This window comes from Prionailurus viverrinus, chromosome A2 (assembly GCF_022837055.1).
Source record: "Prionailurus viverrinus isolate Anna chromosome A2, UM_Priviv_1.0, whole genome shotgun sequence".
NCBI lineage: Eukaryota > Metazoa > Chordata > Mammalia > Carnivora > Felidae > Prionailurus > Prionailurus viverrinus.
The window spans coordinates 61,626,479-61,653,446 of NC_062562.1; the positions used below are offsets into that span (position 1 = coordinate 61,626,479).

Sequence of the window (26,968 nt, forward strand, 5' to 3'; positions counted from 1 at the left end):
CGGGGAGGGAGAGTGGGGTATGGGCTGGGAGGGGCTGACGCTGGGCAGGGCCAGTTCCCGGCCCACAATGTCCGGGGTGTCAGCCTGAGAGGAAACTGAGACCCAGCTTGTGCTTCACGGGTGGGAGACGTTTCCGTCGTCTGCGCTGCTCACCTGAGGGGAGCTGGGCGTCCACGCTGGGTGTCCACGTGGGGCGTCCATGCGGGGCATCCACGCTGGGTGTCCATGCCGGGCCCCAGGGGTGCACTCCTACCTGGCCCCGGCCAGGCGACCGTCCTTCCCGCCCCGCCTCACCGCCCACGCCCCAAACCCCGAAGATTTTAACGTTTCTTTTAAGAGTTTATACTTACCAGTAAAACCTTGGTTTGTGAGCATAATTCTTTCCAAAAACATGCTTGTAATCCAAAGCACTTGTACATCAAAGTAAATTTCCCTGGAAGAAATAACGGAAACTCAGATGATTCATTCCATAACCCAAAAATATTCATACAAAAATGATTACAATACTGTAACATGATACAAAATAATAAAGAAAATATAGAATATAAAGAAAAATAAGTTAACCTGCACTTCTGAAAACCTGGTGGCTGGTGTGAGGGAAACGAGAGAGGAGGGTTACTGTGTAGGGCGACTTTCACGATCACTAATGGAATCACTGCTGTCTATTGGTCCCATGGGATCTTCTTCTGCATGGGGGCCCTTGTATACGCTCACATGGATGTTTACTACAGTGCAGTATTAATAAACTCTTGTCATAGACTGTATTTACTGTAACTGGTAATAAGGCAGCGGAGGAAAGGGTCTCTGTCCGCAGGCAGCCTGAGCTAGAATGAAGCAAAGCGTTCCTAAGCTCACTCTTGTACGGAAAAGCAAAGGACTGTCCACAGGTGCTTTGAAGTGACAGAAAAGACACCAGTGCCAGTTGTGGGCACCTTCCAACATGCTGAAAAATCACTGATTTCTGCCAAACGCCACAGCCTGAGACCGAGCATCCGAGCCTGGGAGATGATCGCCCACAATCCCGCAGAGAGAGAGAGAGAAGGACCATTGGCTCAGTTGTGATCACATGTCATTCAGTGTCATGTTCGACTCATGTTGCAAGACATCACTTGCTTATCAAGTTAAAATTCTTAGAAATGTTTGCTCGTCTTACAGAACCCTCGCAGAACAAGTTACAATCCAAGGTTTTACTGTGTATGTTTTATAGTTAATCCTGTGATCCATTTTGAGTTAGTTTTTTTTTTTTTTTTATAAGGTATGAGGTTTAGGTCAAGATTTACTTTTTTGCTTATGGACGTCCATTTGGTCCAGCACCATTTGTTGAAAAGACAGTTTTTCTTCCGTTGAATTGCTTTTGGATTTTAGTCAAAAACCCTTGACCGTACTTATAGGAAGCTGCTTCTGGGCTGTCTGGTCTGTTCCACAGACCTCTGTGTCTGGCCCTCCACCAACACCATACCATCCCAAGTAATGTAGTTACACAATCAGTCTTAATGTTGGGCCGAGTGGTGTCTTTCACTATATTAAGACAAATGAGCTATTCTAGTCTCTTTGCTTTCCGTTTAATATTTAGAAAAAGCTTGTCTATCCATAAAAAAAGTTCCTGTTAGGATTTTGATAAAATTATGTTAAGCCTGTGTACATCAATCTGAGGAGAATTGATATCTTCACTGTGTTGTGTCTTCTAATCCCCAAGCATGTGTTTCTCCATTTATTGAGATCTTTAATCTCCTTCATCATCAGCATTATATAGTTTTCAGCATACATGTTGTGTTCGTGTTTTGTTAGATTTGTACCTACTTCATTTTTCTCTGTGATTATGAATGGTCCTGAATTTTAATTTCGTCTTCACGTGCTGATTACTGGTATTAAAGAAATACTTTATGTTCATCTTGTATCTAGTGATCTTGTGGAATTCATTTGTTTTCCTCCCCTTGGAACTTTCTATGTAGACCATCATGTCACTTATCATAAGGATAGTTTCGTTTCTCTCTTTCTAATAAGTTTGTCTTTATTTTCTATTCTTGCCCTATTGCACTGGATGGGGTTTCTAGTACTATGGTGAAACTCCGTCTTTCACCAGCGAGTATGACGCTGGCTGTCAGTATTCTGTAGATCTTCCTCATCAGGTCGGAGAAGTTCCCCTCCCTCCCTAGTGTTCTGATCATGTTTATCAAGAATGGGTATCGAACTTTGTCAAAATGCCTTTTGTGCGTCAATTCATACAACCATGGGGTTTTTTTATATGGTGGTTAATCGGGTGTTAATGTGATGTGTTGCATTCGTGTACAAATATGTAAACAGCCTTGTGTCTCTAGATGTGGTCACGGTGTGTACTTCTATTCATATTGTGCTGAATTCTATTAGCTACTATTTTATTAAGAATTTTTACATCAATATCGAGAGAGATGGCCTGTGGTGTTCCTTTTTTGTACTGTCTTGGTCTGGTTGTGTTATCAGGACAATACTGACCTTGTGAAGTGAGTTGGAAGGTGTTGCCTCTTCTGTTTTCTGGAAGAGATTGTATAGAGTTAGTGTTAGTTCTCATTTAAATAGGAGAATTCTCCAGTGAAACCATCTGGGCCTGGAGATTAATTTTTCAGGAATTTTGAAGCTATGAATTTGAATTTCTTTAGTAATTACAGGGCCAGTCTAACAGTGTTTCGTGTCTGGGGAGTTGTGGTAGTATATGTGTGCTTGGAGTAGTTCACTGATCTAAGTTGTCAACTTAATTGTGTACCACTGTTCAAGGTATTTCCTTCTTGCCCTTTTGGCGTCTTCAAGGCCTGTAGTTGAATTGCATTTTTTTTCCTGAATCTGTTAGTGTCTTTCCCTCTTTTCCTTTGTCATGCCTGCTACAGACTTTCCAGTTTTACTGATATTTTTAAAGAACCAATTTCTGTTCTATTACCCTGTGCTGGGCACTGCCTCTCATCCCCCCCTCCCCCCATCCACACGGCTGCCACATACACATCGTGTGACCCCATTTGCGGACACGGAGCCCCAGCGCCGATGCTGAGCTAAGTCCCCTGGCATCTCGGGCACCAGCCGGCAGTGGAACCGTGACTGCATCTCAGGCCCCCAGCCCCGGGCCCCCAGACTCTGCAGCGGGCGAGCACACGGGCCCGAGGGGGTGAGAGAGCTTTCTCTTCAACACGAGGAGGATTTGTTGACGTTTCTTTCTCTCCCCGATGGCCGCAGCGGAGGGCGCTGAGAACCGCGTCGGAGAAACTGCGAAACCGCTCGTCGTTCTCCGCAAACGCCGTCTACACCACCCCGGGCACGCGCGTCAACAGGTACATTGGCCGCCTCCTGGAAGCGCGCCAGACGGAGCTGGAGATGGCGGACTTGGACTTCTTCACCCTCAAGTACAAGCAGGCTGAGCGGGAGCGCAAGGTAGGTGACCGGGACCTCAGGAGCGCGGGGGATCCCAGAGGCCCCTCGGCCGTGGCCGCCCGCACTCGCTCTTCTGGACGCGGCCGTGGTTCCCAGGGGGGCACCCTCGGGAGGACCCCGCGTGTCTCCTGGAAGCCGCAGCAACCGATGGCGGGTCTCTGTGTCTCCTAGTACCACCAGCTCCAGGACGAGTATTTTACCAGCGCCGTCGTTCTGGCCCTCGTCCTGGCTGCCTTGTTCGGCCTCGTCTACCTGCTCATCATCCCACAGTGAGTGTTGGGGGCCCGGCGGCCGGAGGACAGGGGCACGGGGGCTCCCTCCTTGTCCGCTGGTTACTCCCCCGCGGTCCTGGCCACAGCCAGCTGTCTATTTGCCCAGTGGCCGGCTGTGTGAGGCCCCGACGCACATGTGCGGGACGCTCGCTCTAATGTTTAACTGAGCCAGTCCTGGGACGCCGTGTATTTTCAGCATCTCCATGCACACACGTGCACTCTCGACTTCAGGACAGGTTTTGAGGGAGGAAATGCAGCTGGGTTTCCAGGCGTGGGTCATTTCAGACACGTTAGAATGAGATAGCGGGCTCTAGGGAGGAAGAAAGAGGTAGCAGCAGAGCGGCATCTGGGCTGCTGAGTCACAGTGAGTCTGGTAGGGCTGTTTCTTGGCGGGGACAATACACCTGTCTCCCAGACGGAGCACTTTCTTTTTTTTCTTCTGTTTAAAAAAATTGTTTTTATACATTTATTTATTTTTGATAGAAAGAGAGCACAAGTGGGAGAGGGGCAAGACACAGAATCTGAAGCAGGTTCCAGGCTCTGAGCTGTCAGCACAGAGCCCAACACGGGGCTTGAACCCACAAACCACGAGATCATGACCTGAGCTGAAGTTGGATGCTTAACCGACTGAGCCACCCAGGTGCCCCTCAGACAGAGCACTTTCTTAGTGAGCCCTCCCAAGGGCAGTAGTCCCTTTAGAGTTTCCAGAAAGCACATGGGAGCTGCCCCGTCTCCAGACACCATGAGCGAGGTGACCTCCCAATGGCCCTGCCTGGGGATCAAGCCTTTTCTAGAAGAGCCGCTCCCAGATGAACTCCACTCAGAGGGCAGTGCCCGGGGCCAGCCCTTCGTGAGGGAGGACCTCTCGGCGGGCCCAGGGACGATGGAAGCTGGGGTGGAGGCGGGAAGGGAGCTGGCGGGGTGGGGGCTAGGGGAGACTCCCAGGTAGCCGGTGGGCACACGGCACCTGCTCCAGCCATGGTGACCCTGCATCCTCTGCCCTAGGAACCTGGTCCTTCTGCTGCTGCTGGCCTTCTGTATCTGCTTCCTGGTGGCCTGCGTCCTGTACCTGCACGTCACCCGGGTCCAGGTGTGTGTGTGTGTGTCGTGTCCTGTGTGTGGCCTCCACCTGCCCTCTCAGGAGTGCAGGTAGGGCGGTGGAGACCCTCACTCCCTCTGGAGTAGCAGAAGCTCACGAAGCCCTGTCATGGGCCGGGCGCTGCCGGGAGTTCTGGGAACACCTTGGGGACACGGGGCAGGCGGTCTGTAGTGATGGACACTCGTGAGCGCCTTCTCCTGAGTGGAGAGTCCGGAGCAGGAGGCTGGAGGTCTGTTGTGCTCTCACATGGTAGACGGGGTTCTCTGTTGGCTTTGCTGTTGTGACCTTTGGGGCGGGGCTGGGTTGGCGCCCCGAGCGGCCATTCTCCCAGGAGGGCGCTGGGTCCCAGCCCCACGGTGGCCTCCAGGCCTCATCTCCACGCCCCCCGTTTCCCTGTCACCCCACAGCTACGGCAGCAGACCCAGTGTTAGCTTTGCGTGATTGTGGGAAACAGCAACTTTGTGAAAAACTAAATTCGGTTTTATTCACTTAGCTGCGTTGCTATGCATAGATAACTTCTTGTTTTTAACTGGGAGAATTATACTTACCTAAACCATGTTTCTGGCTTCTTCATCTTCATAGACGGAGTGACACTCGCACTCCAAGGAAGATAGCTTAGTCACGTGATTGGCTTCTATGGCCTGCTGTGCCCTCTGGGGAGCTGGGAGCCGGTGTGGGTGGACACTTGTCCTACCCTCCAGGAGCTGGGAGCCAGTGCGGGTGGACACTTGCTCCTGGCAGAGGCGGCCTCAGGTCTCCAGCCGGACGCGTGTGGATTCAGAGTCTACCAGGCTGTGGGCGGCCCTGTGCTAGTTCTGAGCATTCCCGCCGGGGCATGGCCCAGAGACAGGGGGGCATAGACGCAGGATCAGAAGGCTAGTTTTCAGAAGAGCAATTTAGCCCTTTGCGTTTGAGCAAACGTCTCTGGGATCAGGTGTTCATGTGGAGTGCAGGCCTTTGTGTGGGGGCCGTAAGGAAGGATACTTTACAAGTGACAAAATCACCAGCTATGTACAGGTCTCAGGTGACAAAGGGAATTTGCTGCCTCACATACTCAAACACCCGAGACAGGAGGGAGGGCCCAGGCTGGTTTTCTCCGGGGACTCCGTTCTGCCACCAAGACCCAGGCTCTGGGCCCTCCTGCCCGTGGGGCCGGCCTTCCTCGGGGTGTGTCATGGACAGCCGGCTCTGTGCTCACCCAGCAGCACAGGGTTGGGAGGAGGCCTGGCGTCCCCTCAAACCCGGCAGCCTCCCTCCCAGCTCCCTGGCCTCTGGCAGGCGGAGCCCCTGGGAAGCGGCATGTGCACACAGGGGCGTCCGGGTGCCCCTGCCGGGCGGAAGGGATTCAGCCTTCTCCCTGGCCGGGTCTCTGCCCCTGGTGGAGCCCGGCACCTGCAGCCAGAGAGCAGAGAAGATGGAAGTAAAGCGGCTGGCGGGCGGGCACACCTTCCCCATGTCGCTGCTTGGGGGACCCCTGCCCCACCTGGTCCCCGCCCCCACTGCCCGGTCCCCGCCGCTCCCTGCTTCCAGGCTCTCAATGTCTGTCCTCTCAGCCCATTGACAGGTGACCACAGCCTCTGAGGGGCGGGGGCGGGGCGGCCAGCTGGCTCTGCACTCCAGGCACCATGAGGCCACGAAAAGGAAGGTGCCCGTGGGCTTTGTCGGGGGTTCCTTCAGTCCAACTGTCAGCAGGTCCAGCTTGGACGGTTGTGGGACTGTCACCACAGTTCCCAGTAGCCCGTCCCCAGTCTTGCCTGTGGCCGTCCCCGTCCCCACGCCAGCCCGGGCATGTGGTGTCCTCCCAGCCCTCCTGCTTCCCTTCTGCCACCTGCTGGCCATACAGACCTGGTGTGGGTGACCTGGGCCCCAGTAGTCTTTGCTGAGTAACGGGTCCGCCCCTGGTAAAGCCAGTCATGGCTGCCACCCGCCACCACAGGATGCCATGTGGTCGAGGGACGCTGCCTCCTCACTGGCCTGGGGCTCGAGGGAGGAAGTGTGGGGACCACTGGTGCCCGTCACAAACGTACCAGATACGTATTAGTCTGAACGTCTTTTCTCTCTTTATATAACCAGCGGTAAGAGAACTTTGCTATTTTGACAAATGTTTTTAAGGGTCTTGGGACAATCAACAGGATTGCTCCCTGTGTGGTTTCACACGGTGTTGTCCACAGCCCCGTGTCACTCTGAGAGAGCTACCACACCGTCGGCACCACAGCCGACGCTTTTCACTGTCTGTGAAGCCTCTGCTTTGGGATCGCAGGGTCACGGTCAGGCCGGCGGGATACCCCAGCACGTAGCCATTGCCACGCTTGTTTCTGGGGAGAGATGGGAGGGTGAGACGTCGTGCACGTCTGTGGGCGGAGTTTCCATGGAAGCATGTGGGCGGGGAAGGCAAATCCACATGCAGAGCAACTCCCCTGGGACAACTGAGGGAGGACAGCGAATCCTGCTGCTGCGGGCGGGGCCCCAGGTGAGGTCAGCAGTGTCACTTGGTCAGTGAGGGGGCTGCCAGCCTCGACACTCATCCCCAGAACCCTCCCCCGTGTCTCCCGTCAGAAGGGTGCCGTGCGGGGGCTCCCCGTTGATCTCTGCGGTGGCTGTAGTCAGGTTGGCCCTCGTGAGCGGAAGTCCGTGTTCCTGGGCGTCACCTCCATCCCTGCCACGGTGGCCACTGTGTCCGCGAGCCCATAGGGCGATAGCTGGGGTGACTGGGGAGGGAGGCCGACTGGTGTCCACAGAATGGGTGGTCTCACCTGCTTGGTTAGCACACTCCTTGTCTGCCACGTCCCGTGCCAGCCGGTGTTCACATGGGACACCGGTGTTGCCCGCCCACCGATACGGGTCTTCCCGCATGTGTCTGCCCCACCGGTGACTTCCTGTCACAGTGTTCCAGCCATGCCTCTTCCCGGACCTCCAGCCAGACATCGGCCGGGGCCCACGAATCGGCGAATGATCGCACACGTGGCCGTCACTCTCTCCAAGCCAGGTGCCCAGCCGGGCGCCGCCTGACGTCTGCGAGCAGCGGTGTCTGCTGTTCCTCTCTCGGCTGACGTACACTATCCGTGAGGCCAAGGGGTAGCTGGAGCGTGGACCGCGGCCTCTGGGCCGCTTCTCTGTGTGATTTACGTGCATCCCACGGCCTGCTGGGCCCCGTCGTGGCCGTGCCTCTCCCATGGATGACGGAGCATTGCTGTGCACGCCCGGCTTCAGGGCCTGGAGGGTCAGCCAGCACCCGGCTCAGGTCCCGCGGCCCCTTGCTGGCCCGTGGCCAAGTGGCGAGTCCCCGCAAGGCCCAGGAGCAGGACGCGGGTGTCTCCAGAGAACGGCTGGACTTTGCTGCGAACCCCGTGCAGAACCCGAGCTGCGGTTCACAGGTCCGGGCGGTCAGCAGTGCCAGGGGTCCGACCCACAGTGAGCTTGCGAGTGGAGGGGGCCCATGAGTCAGCGTTAGCTGTGCTCTTGCCTCTGGTGGGTCTTGAAGTCCGCAGGGTGAGCAGTGGGGGCGGGGAGGTGCTTGTCAGGTGGGGCGAGGAGGACGCAGCGGGGTCCTGTGAGTGTGAGTTGGTGGGGACCTGCGTCCCCATTCTCAGGCAGCTGGGGTCAGCGACCCTGAAGCAGGGCCCGGGAGAAAGGTGACAAAGAGTGACTAGGTCACACAAAGCCGCAGTGTCGGCCCACATCATGGCCCCGGTGTGGTTTCCTGGCCCGGTGAGGCAGCGTGCCAAGTCCTGTCAGGCCCCTTGGCGTGGGTTTTGTGGAAAGATGCGATCTCTGCAGTGGCAACGTTGGGGCGGGGTCAGTGCTTGGAGCGGCTGAGCGCCCACTCTGCTGGGGAAGCGTACCGTGGCCGCCCACGGTGTGGACTGTGTCATGGGAGGTCACGTGGTGCCCAGGAGGGCAGGTGACTGAGACCCAGCTGTGGTGGCTTGCTGGCGCTCTCATTTCCACGGAATGGCATGTGGCATGGCGCATAGCTGGTGGGAAACAAAGCTAGAAGTGCCGAACGAGTGGATCCGTGACTCCGTGAATTCTGTCCATAAATAAACCACTGCGTGAGTGGTCACAGCTTGCCGAGCGTGGTATCGGGTCAATAGAGCTCAAAGGCAGGGACCGGACCCAGAGCGTCCGTGGGTGGCTTGTGTGTCCTAGATAGGAAATGGCCGTGGGAGCCCGCCCCTGTTTGGCCATTTGCCACACAAGTGGGTGTGGCGTGCTCAACTGGGTAGCTCCATGTGACTCTGTGTCCCTGAGCCCTGCACAGCTGCCCTTGCTGTGCACTGCACAACCGGGATGCGGCCTCCGTGCACCCCGGACAAGGCTTGCTCAGCCTCAGCCAGCGGCTCTCCCCTCACCGCCTCCCCGAGGGACTTCTGTGCCATTTCTGCCTCTCCCGGGGCTCCAGGGGCCAGGCCTCACTCACCGCTGTGCCCCCGGGGCTCCTGACATCCACCACTGGGAGGAGCCCTCCCGTGCTTGCTGAGTGAATGTGTGAGTTGCGGGTGCCTTGTCCGGCTAGGGGCGACAATCCCGTGGCCGCATCCTCAGTCTTGTGGGGTGACGGGATCAGACCAGGAGGGGGGTGGTGGGCTCCAGGGCTGTACCTCTGCTCTCTGAGGTTGGGGGCCCAGCATGTCTGCATGATGCAGCTGGGGCTCAGGGATCCTGACCGGGACCCAGATCTGTAGCTGCCACGGCGCAAGCCCCACAGTCATCTCCTGCCCTGGCCCACAAAACAGGCAAAGCGGCGCTGTCAGCCTGCCCCCAGACTGAGACGACCGGGGTCCTGACCTCCCCGGGAGGACCAGGCACCCCAGCTGCTTGGGGGTCTCGTCAGCAGCTTGTGCAGGGTCCCTGCAGGCTTGATTTTAGTTTTTGTTTCGAATTTCGTGAGCCTGAGTATAAAAAGAGGTTCATACTTTTACCCCCGAGGTCATCTGTTGGATATTGCAAAATGTATTAAAATAGACGTAAAATTAACTTCCTAATAACTTAACAAAACTGACATGAAGCCCGTGTGAAGGAAATGATAAAACTTACATGAAGCAGAGAAAAGACGATGCGAGTGTGTGTGAATTCTTGCTATTTCTGAGATGGAGTTAAACGTAATAAAAGTGTGACTAACGGATTCAGTTCATTTCGGTGCCCAAGTCACAGCGTGGGATAAGGCTGGCAGGGGTGCTCTTAAAAAAATTGTTTCTAATATTTATTTTTGAGATGGAAAGAGAGCGCGATCGGGGGAGGGGCAGAGACCGAGGGAGACACCGAATCTGAAACAGACTCCAGGCTCTGAGCTGTAGGCACAGAACCTAATGAGGGACTTGAACCCACAAACTGTGAGATCATGACCTGAGCCCAAGTGGGAAGCTTAACCTGCCAGCTCCCCAGGCCCCCCAGGGGGTGCTCTTTTTAATGCAAAGATACTGGGTTTTGTTTCTTTCAGTTGGGGCAGCTTTTCACCTGGGAGGTGAAGCCTGGAGCACAGCCTAGGAATCTGCAGGCGGGTGAAGTCCGGCAGCCCCCAGGGCCCTGCGCTCTGCACTGAGACTGTTTCTGTGTTTCGGCTTTTTCACAGTAACCTGTGTTACTGTTCAGTGTTTTCCAGGGTGCCTGACGATTCAGATCCGAACCGTCTTGTGTATCTTTGTCGTGGTCTTAATCTACTCCGTGGCCCAAGGATGTGTGGTGAGCATCTCAACAGGCAGCAGGGCCCGCTGGTCTCCTGGAGGCGTGAGGTGTGGACGGGGGCCGAGGGGGCTGCTGTCCTCTTCACGGTGTGCAGGGGATGGAGGGGCAGGGCAGGGGTAACGGGGGAGGGGGAGGCAGGGACAGGAGCACCGAGATGGGGCTGGCCGCCTGGGGAGGAGGAGGGTGGGGGTCTCCTGCCCCCTGGCCCTGTGCACCTTGCACTGAGGAGCCTTGAAGGCCGAGCAGGAGGGGGTGCTGCAGAGCCTGCTGGTGGCTCCTGGGGGCATGGGTCGGAGTATCGGGGTGGGGGGAGCCTGGGCAGGAGCGCCTCGATGGGGCTGGCGGGCTGGGGAGGAGGGAGGGCTGGTCCGGAGCAAGTGCCTCCCGCCATCCTTGTCCCTCCATCCCCTCCAGGTGGGCTGCCTGCCCTGGTCCTGGAGCTCCACCCCCAATGGGTCCCTGGTGGTCCTGACGCCCAGCGGCCGCAACGCCGTGCTGCCTGCCGCGCCCTGTGAGTCGGCGCCCCACGCCCTGCTCTGCGGCCTTGTGGGTACCCTCCCACTGGCTGTCTTCCTGCGGGTGTCCTCCCTGCCCAAAATGATCCTGCTCTTTGTGCTCACGACGTCCTACATCCTGGTCCTGGAGCTCAGCGGCTACACCAGGGCCCCCGGGTAGGTGCGCGGCTCCCTCCGGAGCACAGCCGGGCGGGCATTGCCCGTTCTGGTTTGCGGACCAGGAAGCAGATCGCCTTGGTGGCTTCTCCATGTGTCCGTCTGGGCCCCAATTCCAGCAAGGCCTTGGCTTTCCCGGAGGGAGTGGCTCTAGCCAGGGTCAGTGCTCTGCACGGCTGAGAGTCGTGTCTGGGGACACGTGCAGACAGCTCTCAGATTCTGCGCACCGATGGAGTTTCCTTCCTGGTCTTCCACAGGGGCGGCGTGGCGTCGGGGCGCAGTTTCGAGCCAATCATGGCCATCCTGCTGTTTTCCTGCACCCTGGCCCTGCACGCCCGTCAGGTGGACGTCAAGCTGCGGCTGGACTACCTCTGGGCGGCACAGGCAGGCCAAGCTCTCTCTGCTTCCGGGAGGGTGGGGTGTGGCACAGGGAACCCTGGGAGGGCACTCAGGGGCTCCTGCCGGGCGCCAGCTTGGTGTGCGGGTGGGGGAGGCAGCGCCGGCAAGCTGGGCACAGTCTGATGAGCCCTGTCTAATGACCGAGAGTTCGGCGGTGTTTAGGGCAGTGAGTTCCCCATCCCCAAAGGCATTCCAGCGAGTGGGTCTGTGGTGCAGAGTGGCTCAGCCTTCGCTGCGCTGCATGTGACAACAAGTCTCTTCAGGTCATGGGAGACTCCAGAAAATGCTGACTCTTGCACGGTCCCCCCACGATTTAGTGGGTCTACAGGAGGGGGGCAGGAGTCTACACTGTTAACACGTCTCCTGGGAAAGAGGCTTGAAGGCGGCCAAGGAGAGCGGTCCGTGGGCCCTGAGTCCCAGGCAGGTGGTATGCCCCGTGCACCTGCCGTGTGACCCACTCACAGGTGCACTTTTGGGCCCAGCCCAGGATGTATGGCTGGTGTGTCCTGACCCCCTTGTCACCTGCTGTGTCCCCAGCCTTTGGAAGGGGAGGCCATCTGGCTTTCTGGGCCAGCCCGTCCAGGTTCACACTCCGTCTGTGCAGCCTGCAAACTTCTGGGCCCCGGGCCAGTTGCTTCCCCATCGACGGATGGGCAGGGGGTGTGCACGGAACGGAGACCACCGCATGTTAGCTGCCACGTGTCATCTCACTCGATGTTTGAGGAAGCAGCTCTTTATTGGCCGGGGCCCTGGCTTGCATTTGGTCTTTGCAGCAGCCCTGCCCAGGAGGTGGGACGGGCACGGCTGTGAGGGCCACCTGTGTGCAGGCCCAGGCTGGACATGGCTGAGCCGAGATGGCCAGGGCTCTGCGGTGTCCAAGGTGGTGGGAGCCTCCTTATACCAGGAGCCCAGCCCGGGGCCAGGGCACAGGGATGGCCGGTGTCCGACCCTAGAGAGGTGACACCCAGGGGATTGGGGTGACGAAGGCTGTCTGGGTCCCTCAGGCCAATGGTTCAAACGTGAGTCTTTCTGGAGACCAGTGCAGACACACCCAGAAGTGATGTTCGCTGGTTGTCAGGGCACTCTGGGGCCCCATCCAGGTGACACCTAGAATTTTCCCTGCCAGTGCGGAATACAGCAATTGTAGCTTCCTACCCGCTCGAGCTTGGCGGCCAGCCTGGTGCACAGTAGGTGCTCGGTGCGGCCGAGCGCCCTTCAGACACCGCGTTGTGATCTGTCGGGACACTCCACCTGCAGGCAAAGGACAGAGGCAAGGGGCCGGCCTGCTGGCTTTTCTCTGGTTTAATTCACCTGGGAAGACGGATTCCGGCCGCGCAGATTCCCACCAGGACATCCGGGCCGGTTGTCTGTTCAGGTTCAGGGAGGACGATTCTGTGGCTTTGGGTAAACAGAAGAGGAAAGACGCGTGTGTGTGCGTGTATCCGTGTGTTCTGTGCACATATCCGTGTGTGTGTATATATGTACAGAGAATGTACATATAAGCCGGGCAGAGAATGTGGCTTATTTACTCTTTTTTTACGTGACAACCTTCCTGAGACAGAATCCACACTCAACAGTTTGTGTAGAGCACGTGGCCTTCAGTGTATTCAGAGCTGTGTAGCCATCACCTCAACGTTAGAACATTTCATGTCCCCCAAAAGAACCCCGTGCCCATCAGTGGTCACCACCCCCGACCCTGAGTGGCCACTACTCTCCTTCCTGTCCCCATGGATTTGCCCATCTGGGTCATTCTCCATCCGGTGTGCCGGGTTTGCTCCTGCTCCGGGGACGCCCCCGATTCTGAGGGTCCCGCCGCCCAGCACTGCCCTCTCTCCACACCTAGACTCAGGGCAGGTGGAGGCCACGGAGATCCTGAGCCCCTCGTTCCCGTCCCCATGGGGATGGGACGCCGGGGTTGGGCTGCGTGGACAGGGTAGGCCCCGAGTCCTGCTGCAGATAGGGGAACACGCCCAATGCTGGTTCTGCCCCTTGAGGGACTTGGGCTGTGCCACCGCCGTCCTGCACGAGGGCCCGACCACGGCCCCACTCGTGTGAAGTCAGGGGGGTTGCAGACCTTGGATCGTCTGACAGATGGGTGGGTTTGGGGCAGCCCCAGCATGGCCCAGTTCCTGGGACACCACCCTGGAGGGCATCCACCCCAGGGCAGGCCACCAGACAAGACTCACGGCCTTCGGCCAAGGGACACAGCCAGCCCTCAGTGAACATGCCGGGAGGGACCCAGGCCTCCCCGCTCCTGCTGGCGCTCCACACGGGCCAATTCTGCTGGAGCAGGTGGCTCGGGGGCCTGTTGGCAGTGTCCTGTGGGAGGTCCTGAGTCAGAGCAGATGCCGAGAGGACACCTGTGTACAGGGCTCCCAGAAGGAGATCTGACTGCTGCTGTTTGCCAGAGCCTCGCCAGCTAGTGGAGAACAGCGTCTTCAGTGGGCTGTGCCGAGGGCCACTGGGCTGGCTGTCCAGGGCGAACAGGCTGGCCAGTCCCTAGATGTGTCCTCCCCGCCATCAGCTGGCCCCCGTGATCTCAGATCTTTTAGTTGTGAATAGCTGCTCAGAGCGTGAGAAAGACAGACTCCTGTGGAGCCAGAGAGCCGGCCTGGCCTGGAGGGGCACAGACCTGGGCTCCCAGCCCGTGCACTTGCTGGGCGCCTGCTCTGTGGCCAGGCACTCACAGAGCAAGGTTGAGGCCACATTTTCTCCCCTCTGGCTTCCCACGTGCTTTCCTTGGCTGTAGTGTCCCTTTAAGTGTCGGTCAGCCTCATGGTTGACCCTGCCCTGGGGTTCCCCACCAACAGTACCCCTGTGCCACAGCTGGCCCCCACTTCTGAGTGAGCCTTCCATTGAGTTCAGTGCAAGAGATACCCTCCCTGTGTCATGAGGAAGGGTTGCCTTCAGGGAACACACTGACACATTTTTCCAAAGATGTGTGACAAGAAATGTCACCTAAGTTTCCCGTAAAGCCAGCAAAACAAGGAAGTTTCCAGACTTTGCCCGATTACCCCCTGGGTAGGTACATCTGTCATGTACACATCACAGTCACATCACAAACTATTGTGAAATGGCCGGGCCGGAGCCTGGGGGTTAATTATCTACTGACACCAAGCTGGTCACATAAACCCACCTAACCTGGGGCTGTCACGATGCTTTGTTTCCAGTGTGTTTCCTTCCTTTGTGCTCAGTAGATAATCATGATGCCGATGGTAGAGCAACATTCTCTGCCAGTGAATGCTTAACCCTGGAGCGGGATTCCCACTGGTACTGGCGCCATTTTGTCCACTCTCAAACGGAAGGTGGCCCAGGCATGGGCTTTGGTGTGATGTAGTTATGGTTACATGTATTGTTGGGATTCACTTTGCTAAAATTTGGTAAGAGTATCAGTGTTCATGAGTGATGTTGTTCTGTAGTTCTCTAGGCCAAGAGGGCTTTGATGTCAGAGTAAAGCAGTCCTCACAAGGCGGGGGGTTCCTTCCTTTTCAGGTTTCTGGAAGAGTTTGTAGAATTGGTGTTGTTTCTTCCTCCAATGTTTGAGGAAGTGAAGCCCTCTGGGCGTGGGTGTGTGAGTGTGTGTGTGTGTGTGTGTGTGTGTGTGTGTGTATTTAGAGTGGGAACATTTTAACTCAACTCAATTTCCCGAAAGATGGAGGGCCATCAGGATTTCCATTTCTTTCTGAGGTAGCTTCGGACACATATGTCGCTCCCTGAATGCTGTCCAGTCTGCTGACACAAACTTGTTCATACTCTTCCCTTCTTGCTCCTTTAACGTTTTATTTTATTTTAGTTTTTGGGGCACAGAGAGAGACAGAGCATGAGCAGGGGAGGGACAGAGAAATGGGAGACACAGAATCCCAAGCAGGTTCCACACTCAGCACAGAGCCCGACGCGGGGTTCGAACCCACAAACCATGAGATCATGACTTGAGCTGAAGTCGGGCGCTCAACCGACTGAGCCACCCAGGCACCCCTCCCTTATTTCCCTTTAATATTTGTAGGATTTGTAGTGATGTCCCATTTCTCCTCCTGATGTATGATTGTGTAGACACTTTTTTTGATCAGTGTGACTAGAAGTTTATACATTTTATTGATCTCAGGAAATAGCTTCTGGTTTTATTGATTTTTCTCTGTTTCCTATTTCACTTAAATTTCACTATGATCTTTATTTCTTTCTGATGACTTTGGGTTTAGATTACTTGTATTTGCTAGTTTCTCAAGATGATTTGTATCTTCTCTGATTCAGGGATTTTGTTCTAAAATTTCCTCCAAGTGCTGCTTTAGTTCCATAAATATTGATATTATATGTGGCTTCATTTTCATTTGGTTCAAGGAACTCTTTTCTTTTCTTTTCTTTTCTTTTCTTTTTTTTTCTTTTCTTTTTGTTTCTTTTCTTTCTTTGTTTTGTTGGGTTCTTCTTTGGACCAAATGTTATGAAGATTATATTTTTGTTGAATAATCTCAAAGACCTTTCTGTTATGGACTTCTGCTTAGTTATGCCGTAGTCAGAGAGTATGGCTCAAATGCCTTGAATCCTTTTAAATTTCTTGAGAATTGCTGTATCGTTCCTGCTGCATCCTGTCTCTGTTGGATGGTGTATTTTATAAATGTCAGCGAGGTCAAGTTGGCCAGGAGTGTTCTTAGGTCTCCTGTGCCCTTATGGACTTTCTTCCCATTCTACCAAGTTTTGAGAGAATGATATTGAAGTCTCCAACTATACCTGTGGACAGAATTTTGTGCAGTTCTATCAATTTTTGCTTCCTGTATTTTGGCGATCTCTTACTAGGTGCATCAGTGTTTAGGATTATGTCCTCTTGGTAAGCTGAAACCCTTGTACCCCTTATCACTATGGAAACAACCTCTTTTCCCAGGTAATGTACTTGGCTCTGAAGTCTATTTTATGCAATATTATATAGGTAATCCAGCTCCCATTATGTATTTTTTTCTGTCATCTTACTTTTAATCTATTTGTTTTTTACTTAAAGTGGATTTCTTACAAGCAACATACAGTTGGACCTTGTCGACTTATCCAATTTGTAAATCTCTGCCTTTTTAATTGAGCTGTTCAGACCATTTACAATTATGTGATTACTGATGCAGTTAGATTTTAATCTTTTGCTGTCTCCTATTTGTCTGATCTGGTCATCTGTTCTTTGTTTTCTTTTTCCTCTTTTTTTGCGTATTTTAAGTTAGTTAAATATTTTTATTATTCTACTAAAATATAAAATAATCTTTGTTATTCCATTAATAATTATTGATTCTCTTATTCATGATAGTAATTATTATAATTTATTTCTCTTTCTTCCTCCCTTCCTCTATTTTTTTAGCTGTAATTCTTTGTTGTATTATTTATTTTTGTTTTTATTTTATTAAAAATTTTTTTTAATGTTTATTTTTGAGAGAGAGAGAGAGAGGCAGAATGTGTCGGGGGGAGGGGCAGAGAGAGAGGGAGACACAGAATCTGAAGCAGGCTCCAGGCTCTGAGCCATCAGCCCAGAGCCTGACGCGGGGCTCAAACTCACGGACCGCGAGATCATGACATGAGCCAAAGTCGGACGCTTAACCAACAGCCACCCAGGCACTCCTTATTTATTTTTGTTTTTAAGTTTTTACTTAAATTCCAATTAACATACAGTGTAATATTAGTTTTAGGAGTAGAGTTAGTGTTTCATCACTTACATATAGCACTCAGTGCTCATCATAATAAGTGCCCTCCTTAATGCCCATCACACATTTAACCCATCCCCCACCCACCTGCCCTTCAGCAACTCTCAGTGTGTTCTCTATTGTTAAGAGTCTGGTTTTTGGCTTGCCTCTCTCTCTTTTTTACCCCCTATGTTCATCTGTTTTGTTTCTTAAATTCCACATGAGTGAAATCATATGGTATTTGTCTTTCTCTGACTGACTTGTTTCTCTTAGCAAAACACACTCTTGCTCTATCCACGTCATTGCAAATGGCATAAGTTCATTCTTTTAAACAAAATTTTTTTTAATGTTTGTTTATTTTTGAGAGGGAGAGAACATGAGAGGGGGAGAAAGGGGCAGAGATAAAGGGAGACACAGAATCCTAAGCAGGCTCTAGGCTCTGAGCTGTCAGCACAGAGTCCGATGCAGGGCTTGAACTCACATGACCTGAGGCGAAGGCAGACACTTAATAGACTGAGCCACTAAGGCACCCCAAAACTTCATTATTTTTGATGGCTGAGTAATATTCCATTCCATATATATACCACATCTTCTTTATCTATCAGTCAGTGGACATTTGCGCTCCTTCCATAATCTGGCTATTGTTGTTAATGCTGCTGTAAACATTGCGATGCATGTATCCCTTCAAATCTGTATTTTTTTAATGTTTCCTTATTTATTTTTGAGAAAGAGAGGTAGAGACCAATCAGGGGAGGAGCAGAGAGAGAGAGAGAGACAGAATTCTGAGCAGTCTTCGTACTGTTGGCACAGAGCCCAATGTGGGGCTCAGTTCCACAAACGATGAGATCATGACTTGAGCTGAAACCAAGAGTTGGACACTTAACCAACTGAGCCACTCTGGTGCCCTGTTCACATCTTTATTTTTGTGTCCTTTGGGTGAATATCTAGTAGTACAGTTGCTGGATTGTATGGTAGTAGTTCTATTTTTATTTATTTATTTATTTTTTATTTTTTTTTCAATGTTTATTTATTTTTGGGACAGAGAGAGACAGAGCATGAACGGGGGAGGGGCAGAGAGAGAGGGAGACACAGAATTGGAAACAGGCTCCAGGCTCCGAGCCATCAGCCCAGAGCCTGACGCGGGGCTCAAACTCACGGACTGCGAGATCGTGACCTGGCTGAAGTCAGACGCTTAACCGACTGCGCCACCCAGGCGCCCCTATAGTAGTTCTATTTTTAAACTTTTGAGGAACTTCCATACTGTTGTCTAAAGTGGGGGCACCAGTCAGCATTCGCACCAGCAGTGCAAGAGGGTTCCCCTTGCTCTGCATCCTCACCAATATCTGTTGTTTCCTGTGTTATTAATTGGAGCTATGATGACAGGTGAGAGGTGGTATTGCACCATGGTTTTGATTTGTATTTCCCTCGTGATGAGTGATTTTGAACATCTTCTCATGTGTCTGTTGGCCATCTGGATGTCTTCTCTGGAGAAATGTCTATTCACGTCTTCTGCCCATTTCTTAACTGGATCATTTGGTTTTGGAGTTGGATTAGTTCTTCATAGATTTTGGATACTAACACTTTATCGGATATGTCATTTGCAAATATCTTCTTCCATTAAGTAGGTTGCTTTTAGTTTTGTTGGTTGTTTCCTTCATTGTGAGACTCTTGATGAAGTCCCAATAGTTCATTTTTGGTTTTGATGTCCTTGCCTCCAGAGCCGTGTTCTAGTAAGTTGTTCCAGCTAGTGTCAAAGAGGTTACTGCCTTTGTTCCCCTCCAGGATTTTGATGGTTTCCTATCTCACATTTAGGTCTTGAATCCATTTTGAATTTCTTTTTGGGTATGGTATAACAGAGTCGTCCAGTTTCATTCTTTTGCATGATGCTGTCCAGTGTTCCCAACACCATTTGTCTTTTTTCCATTGGATATTCTTTCTTGCTTTGTTGAAGATTAGTTGACCACATAGTTGCAGGTCCATTTCTGGGTTTTCTGTTCTGTTCCGTTGATCCATGTGTCTGTCTCTTTTTGTGCCAGGACCATACTGTTCTGATCACTACAGGCTTTGTAATGTAACCTAAGTCTGCAATTGTGATGCCTCCAGCTTTGCTTTGCTTTTTCAGCATTTCTTTGGCTATCAGGGGCCTTTCTGGTCCCATATACATTTTAGAATTATTTTAGCTCTGCAAAAAATGCTGGTGGTATTTCAGTAGGGATTGCAGGCAATATGTGGATTGCTTTGGGTAGTGTTGACATTGTAACAATATTTGGTCTTCCAATCTGTGAGCGTGGAATGTCTTTCAATTTCTTTGCATTATTTTCAATTTCTTTCATAAGTGTTCTATAGTTTTCAGAATACAGATCTTTTACCTCTTTGGTTAGGTTTATTCTTAGGTATATTATGGTTTTTGGTGCAGTTGTAAATGGGATTGATTCCTTGATATCTCCTGCTGCTTCATTATTGGTATATAGAATTGTAACATATATGTACGTTGATTTTATATCCCGTGACTTTAACGAATTTATGTATTCTAGCAATTTTTTGGTGCGGTCTTTAGGGTTTTCTCCATAGCACATTGTATCATCTGCTTATAGTGAAAGTTTGACTTCTTTTTTGCTGATTTGGATGCCTTTTGTTTCTTTTTTGTTGTCTGATTGCCGAGGCTAGGACTTCCAGCACTATGTTAAATAACAATGGTCAGAATGGACATCCCTGTCTTTATTCCTGACCATAGAGGAAAAGCTGTTTTTCCCCATTGAGGATGATATTTAGCTATGAGTTTTTTTGTAAATTGTCTTCATGATGTTTGAAGTATGCTCCCTCTATCCCTACTTTTGTTGAGTTTTTTTCCCTCCAGTTTATTTATTTACTTTGAGAGGGTGGGGTGGGGAGAAAGTGAGCAGAGGAGGGGCAGGGAGAAAGGGAGGGAGAGACTCCCAAGCAGACTCCTCACTGAGTTTGACGTGGGGCTTGAACTCATGGGTCGTGGGATCGTGACCTGAGGCGAAACCAAGAGTTGGACACTTAACCTGACTGAGCCACCCAGGTGCACCGCTGTTGATGTTTTTTTTTTTTTTTCTTATCAAGAATGGATACTATATTTTGTGAAATACTTTTGCTGCATCTATCGAGAGATCATAGGTTCTTATCCTTTTATTTTGTTAATGTGGCATATCATGCTGATTGGTTTGCAAATACTGAACCACACTTGTAACCCAGGAATAAATCCACTTGATCGTGGTGAATGATTCTTTTCATGTATTGTTGGGTTCTGTTGGCTAGTATCTTGTTGAGAATTTTTGCATCCACATTCATCAGGGATATTGGCCTGTAATTCTCCTTTTTAGTCCAATCTTTGTCTGGTTTTAGAGTCAAGTTAACACTGGCTTCGTAGAATGAGTTTGGAAGTTTTCCTTCCATTTCTATTTTTTTGGAACAGTTTGAGAATAAGTATTAACTCTATAATGTCTGGTGAAATTCCCCTGGGAAGCCATCTGGCCCTGGACTTGTGTTTGTTGGGAGAATTTTGACTAGTGACTCAACTTCTTTGCAGGTTATCAATCTTTTCAGATTTTCTGTTTCTTCCTGTTTCAGTTTTTGTAGTTTATATGTTTCTAGGAATGCATTCATTTCTTCCAGATTGCCCAAATTGTTGGTATATAATTGCTCATAATATTCTTTTATAATTGTTTGTATTTCTGTGGTGTTGGTTGTGACCTCTTATCTCTCTTTTGTGATTTTATTTATTTGGGTCCTCTCTCTTTCTCTCTTTTCTTTTTGAGAAGTCTGGCTTGGAGTTTATGCGTTTTATTAATTCTTTCAAAGAACCAGCTCCTGGTTTCATTGATCTATTTTACTGGTTTTGGTTTGTTTGTTTCCATATCATTTATTTCTGCTCTAATATGTATTATTTCCCTTCTTCTGCTGGCTTTAGGCTTTATTCGCTGCTCCTTTTCTAGCTCCTTTAGGTGTAAGGTTAGGTTGTATACTTGAGACTTCTCTTGCTTCTTGAGTTTAGAGCTGTATTGGCAATATACTTCCCTCTTAGGACAGCCTTTGCTACGTCCCAAAGGCTCTGGACCATAGTGTTTTCATTTTCACTTGTTTCCATATATTTGTTTTATTTCTTATTTTCCTGGTTTAGCCATGCTTCCTTTAGTTAGCATGTTCTTTAACCTCTACGTATTTGTGGTCTTTCCAATTTTTTTCTTGTGGTTGACTTCAAGTTTCGTGGTGTGGTCAGAAAATATGCATAGAATGATCTCAGTCTTCTTGTACTTGTTGAGGCCTGATCTGCGACCTAGAATGTGATCTATTCTGAGAATGTGTATGTGCACTTGAGAAGAATGGTATTCTGCTGCTTTAGGATGGCATGTTGAATATATCTGTTAAGTCCATCTGGTCCAGTGTGTCATTCAAAGCCATTGTTTCTTTGTGGATTTTCTGCTTAGATGATCTGTCCATTGTTGTAAGCAGGGTGTTAAAGTCTTCCAGTATTATTGTGTCATTATCAGTTAGTTCTTTTGTGTTTGTTATTAGTTGATTTACACATCTGTTTTCCGCCAAATTGGGGGCATAAATATTTACAATCATTAGGTCTTCTTGGATAGACCCCATTATTATGAAATAGTGCCCTTTCTCATCGTTGTTACAGTCTTTGGTTTAAAATCTAGTTTGCCTGATATAAATATGACTGCTTGGCTTTCTTTGACTTCATGATAGATGGTTCTCCATGCTCTCACGTTCAATCTGGAGGTGTCTTTGTGTCTAAAATGAGTCTCTTGTAAGCAGCATATGGATGGGTCTTGTTTTTTGGGTTTTTTTTTTATCCATTCTGATACCCTGTGTCTTTTGATTGGAGCATTTAGTCCATTTACATTCAGAGTAATTATTGACAGATATGACTTTAGTGCCATTTTATTACTTGCTTTGTCATCATTTCTGGAGATTTTTCTGGTTCCTTTCTAGTCTTTGTTGATTTTGGTCTCTCCCACTCAAAGGGCCCCCTTTAATATTTCTTGCAGGGCTGATTTAGTGGTCGCGAACTCCTTTAGTTTTTGTTTATCTGGGAAACTCTTGATTTCTCCTATTCTGAATGACAGACTTACTGGATAGAGTATTCTTGGCTGCATAGTTTTGCCATTCAGCACAACTGAATATATTGTGACACTCCCTTCTGGCCTCACAAGTTTCTGTGGAGAGATTTGCAGCTGGCCTTATGGGTCTTCCCTTGTAAGTTAGGGACTTGTTTTGTTTCGCTGCTCTTAGGATTTTTTCTTTATCACTATACTTTGCAAATGTACCTACAATATGTCTTGGTGTTGGCCTGCTTTTATTGATTTTGATGGGAAGTCTCTGTGCCTCCTGGATTTGGATGTCTGTTTCCTTACCCAGATTGGGGAAGTTTTCAGCTATAATTTGCTCAAATAAACCTTCTGCCCCCGTTCCCCCCTCGCTTCTTCTGGGACTCCTATCTTATGAATGTTATTAAGCTTTAAGGAGTTGCTGAGCTCCTCAAGTCTGCATTCATGATCTAATATTTTTCTTTCCCTCTTCTTCTCAGCTTTATTATTTCCCATAATTTTGTCTCCCGTATCACTTATTTGTGTCTCTGCTTCTTCCACCTTCGTTGTTGTTACAGCCAGTCAGTTTTGCTGATTGCGTTTTTCATTTTGGCCTGATTTGTTTTGAACTTTTATCTCTGCAGTAGGTATGTCCGTGGTGTCTTCTATCCTCCTCTCAAGCCCAGCTAGGATTCTCATGATTATTAATTTAAATTCTGGCTCAGTCATATGACTTACATCTGTGCCTAGACCCCTGGCCGTGACCTTTCCTTGTTCTTTTTTTTTTTTTTTTTAAATTTATTTATTTTTGGGACAGAGAGAGACAGAGCATAAATGGGGGAGGGGCAGAGAGAGAGGGAGACACAGAATCGGAAACAGGCTCCAGGCTCTGAGCCATCAGCCCAGAGCCCGACGCGGGGCTCGAACTCACGGATGGCAAGATCGTGACCTGGCTGAAGTCGGACGCTTAACTGACTGCGCCACCCAGGCGCCCCGACCTTTCCTTGTTCTTTAGGATGAATTCCTCTATCTTGGAAGCTCATCCAGGTCTGTGCCTTCTTCTGTGGCTGCGGAAATCCTGTCATATTTCCTGCTCCCGAGAGCGGTGGCTTTATTAAGAAGGGGTTACATACTGTCCAGGGCCTGGTGCATGGGAAAGTGTCTGTGGTCTGGGCTGTGTGCTCTCTGTTGCTGTGTTTTGGCCGCTGTCTCCCTGAGCTCAGCCCTCTGCAGAGTTAGTCCTTATCTGCCGTGGGCAGTGCTTGGACCTTGACCACAGTGTGATGAGTTTGAACTAGGTGTGTTCTGATCTGCTTGTTAAAAGAAGCTAGGTCCTATGTCTATTAGAGCTGAAGCTTTGCAGCCCTCTGTGGTCAGTAAACTTGGTGCATGTGGGGGTTTGTGCTGGTCTTTGCGGGGAGGGGCCCGTTGCTCCGGTTCTCGGCACACTTGCCCTAGAAAAAAGCAGCACCTGCGGGGTGCAGGGGGGCAGGACTTGGCGTAAGCAATTTAGGCTGCCACTGTTGGCTCTGTGCCGTTTCCTGAAGTTGGTTTATGCTGAGGGGTGGGGGAGAGAAACGGTGCCAGCCCCCTTGCTCGTCCTTGAAGAGGGGAGTTTGCACCTGCTGCTGTCCAGGAAGCCCTCCCAGAAGAGCAGACAATCTCCTATCATGTGTCTGTGTCTGGGCCATTTGCCCACCCGACAGCGCAGTGCATCTTGGGCTCTATCCCCGGAAGGCCAGCTGAATTTTAAAACTCCAAACCTTGTGTGGTGCAGACCTGCTCCAGTCCTCTGGGGTAGGGTCTCACCGCACTGGGACTGATGCGTGTTTGTCCCATGAGGGCCATCGCAGCAAGGCGCAAGAGCTCGGAGTTTGGAGTAAAGCACAACAGAAAGCCGATGTCCAGGGGAGCTGCCCTCAGCAGGTGTCTTTGCCCCTGTGCTGACGAACAGGGCAGCTCAGTGGTGCCCGCTGGCTCTTTTGTCCCCAGAGAGGCAATGCCACCTCTCCCAGGTGTGCCCTAAGAAGGGGGAACCATCTGTCCCAGCGTGTCCCAGGGCATCCTCAGATCACACTGTCTGCTGCCGGGCTTCTGCCCTGCTTCTCCACGAGCACACTCAGGGCTCCACACCCGCCATGCCGTGGACCCCTAAAACCCCAGTCTTTGAGCCCCGCTGGTTGTAAAAACCCACGATAGATAGTCAGCCCATCTTGTTTTCCCCATCCATGGCTTTGGGGAAGTATTTTCTTTGTGTGATCCCCTGTGGCTTTCTCTCTCTTTCGCCTGTCTCCGTGACCTCTTTCTCCCTCTCCTCTGCAACACCCATGATCCTTTTCTCCCCTAACCACGTCTCTGCACCTCCTACCTTCCACGATGTGGCCTCTCCTCACCCTCCAGTTGTGCCATTTGTTCTGATCGTCCTCAGAGCGATTTATTGGGTGTTCAGAGTGATTTGAGATCTATCTGGCTGTGTTTGAGGGATGAGGTGAGCCCAGTGTCCTCTCCCTGCTCTGCCGTCTTAGCTCCTCCCCTGTTGTATTGTTTCAGTGGGTACTGACCATCGTCCGTCTTCAGCTGAGGATATTTCACCTTGCAGAAGCGTATGTTTCTTCCTCCCATGCTAGGTTTTTGCTGTTGACATCATAGATTTTATGTGTACGTGTATTATGAACTCCAACGTATATTTTTCCATCATAAACGTTTCATTATATTTAAAGCCGTCTTATGAGAAGAAATAGTATTTTTTTATTTTTTATTTAAATGTTTATTTTTGAGAGAGAGAGACAGAGCATGAGCAGGGGAGGGGCAGAGAGAGAGGGAGACAGAATCCAAAGCAGGCTCCAGGCTCTGAGCTGTCAGCACAGAGCCCGACGCGGGGCTCGAACTCGTGAACTGTGAGATCATGACCCGAGCCAAAGTTGGACGCTCAAGCGACTGAGCCATCCAGGCGCCCCTAGAAGTGATAGTGTTTTTAGTACCCGCATAGTTATGATTTCTGGTGCTTTTCATTCTTCTGTGAAGGTTCAAATTTCTATCTGGTATCTGCCTAGTTTCCTGAGGGACCACTTTTAACATTTCTTGCAGGTCTGATGACAATTCATTCTTTCAGATCTTGTGTGTCTGACAAGGTCTTTCTTTTGCCTTCATGATTGAACGATACGTGTGCCAGGGATAGGACTGTAGGTTAATGATGCTTTTTCCCTTTCACACTTTAAAGGCATTCTCTACTCAGTCGGTTAAGTGTCCAGCTTTGGCTCAGGTCATGATCTTGTGGTTCGTGAGTCTGAGCCCTGCGTCGGGCTGTGTGCTGACAGCTCAGAGCCTGAACCCAGCTTTGGATTCCATGTGTGTGTGTCTCTCTCTCTATGCCCCTCCCTGGCTCGTGCGCTCTCTCTCTCTCTCTCTCTCTCTCTCTCTCTCTGTCTCTCTCTCACAAAAATAAACATTAAAAAAAGTTTTTAAAGGTGTTCCCTGGCTTTTGTCTGGGGTCGTTTCCGGCAATTTCCTGCCATCTTTATGTGTGTAACATGTCTTTATATCTGGTTGCTTTTAAGATCTGCCCTTTATCCCTGGTTTTAAGTGGCTTGATTGTGATGCACGCTGATATCGTTTTTCATGCTTTTTGGCTTGAGGTTTGTGGAGCATCTTGGATCTGTGGGTTTATAAGTTTCCATTAAATTTTGGGAAATTTCATCCATTATTTTTCTGATGTTTTTCTGTCACTCTCTCTCTGTCAGGGGCCCTGACTCCGCATGCATCAGGCCTCCGGAAATTGTCCCACACCTCACTCACGCTCTGTGCGTGCTCTGTTTGAGCCCCGCATCAGGCTCTGTGCTGACAGCTCTGAGCCTGGAGCTGCTTCGGAGTCTGTGTCTCCCTCTCTGCCCCTCCTCTGCTCACGCTCTGTCTCTCTCAAAAATAAACATTAAAAAAAATTAAGAAAAAAAAGAACAAAAAGAGGAAGATTCCAGCCTCTTTTACCAGACTGTTGTTCTGGGACATTAGCCTTCTGCCCTTGGTTCCCGTGGTTGTCGGCACTTGGGGCTTGGATGGAACCCCCACCGCCAGCTCTCCCGGGCACCCAGCTAGTGGAGAACAGAGGTGGGACCTGCTCAGCCTCCATGATCCCGTGAGCCACATCCTGGTCACAAATCTCTTTTGACGTCTGCACGTGCCCTGTTGGTTCTTGTCTCCTGAGGACCCTTGTGCAGCATCAGCAGCTCTGTTCACAGGGTTCTGGAAATGAAAACAAGCACTTTCCCACTGTTTGAAGAATGAGCTGGCCATGAGCACCTGCCTCCAGCCAGATATCACCTCCAGGAGGAGGCAGGGACATCACTTCCTAGGAAGAGTGTGACTGGCTGTTCATTTTGAGCGAGCACAGCCTTGATTGCAGGCGCTGGGAGGGTCTGCGGGGCTGGTTGGTTGGACAAAAAGTCTTTGCAGCACTTTGTGGGGGTCACGGTAACCATCACGACGCACACAGCCCACCGGTCACCAGCGTCAGCCGATCTGGGACTTGCCAGGTTATGTTGTTCTGGTTTGTTCTGTTTATGGAGAGACGGTGCTCCCAGCCTGTCGGCCCTTCTCGGAGCCACGCGCCTGTTGGTAGTTGCACCCTGGGGAGTAATTTCCGAGATGCCAGCTCCTGCGTTCTGTCCCTTAGGGTCTAAGGTCAGATTTTGACGTGTGAGAAGGGAAATGCCTTTGGAAACAAGTGCTCGCATGGAGG

At 50.9% G+C, this 26,968-nt stretch overlaps 1 protein-coding gene across 1 annotated transcript in view; it reads left to right on the plus strand.

Annotated features, from left to right (window-relative positions):
* The window catches only part of ADCY1 (adenylate cyclase 1), a 112,060-nt gene that overhangs the window by 65,354 nt on the left and 19,738 nt on the right, over positions 1–26,968 (plus strand). Inside the window, exons 9-14 of the mRNA XM_047850384.1 lie at positions 3,202–3,396; positions 3,568–3,665; positions 4,674–4,758; positions 10,360–10,449; positions 10,867–11,123; positions 11,381–11,507. Coding sequence (XP_047706340.1) covers positions 3,202–3,396; positions 3,568–3,665; positions 4,674–4,758; positions 10,360–10,449; positions 10,867–11,123; positions 11,381–11,507 — 852 coding nt within the window. The remainder of the gene's footprint in view (positions 1–3,201; positions 3,397–3,567; positions 3,666–4,673; positions 4,759–10,359; positions 10,450–10,866; positions 11,124–11,380; positions 11,508–26,968) is intronic.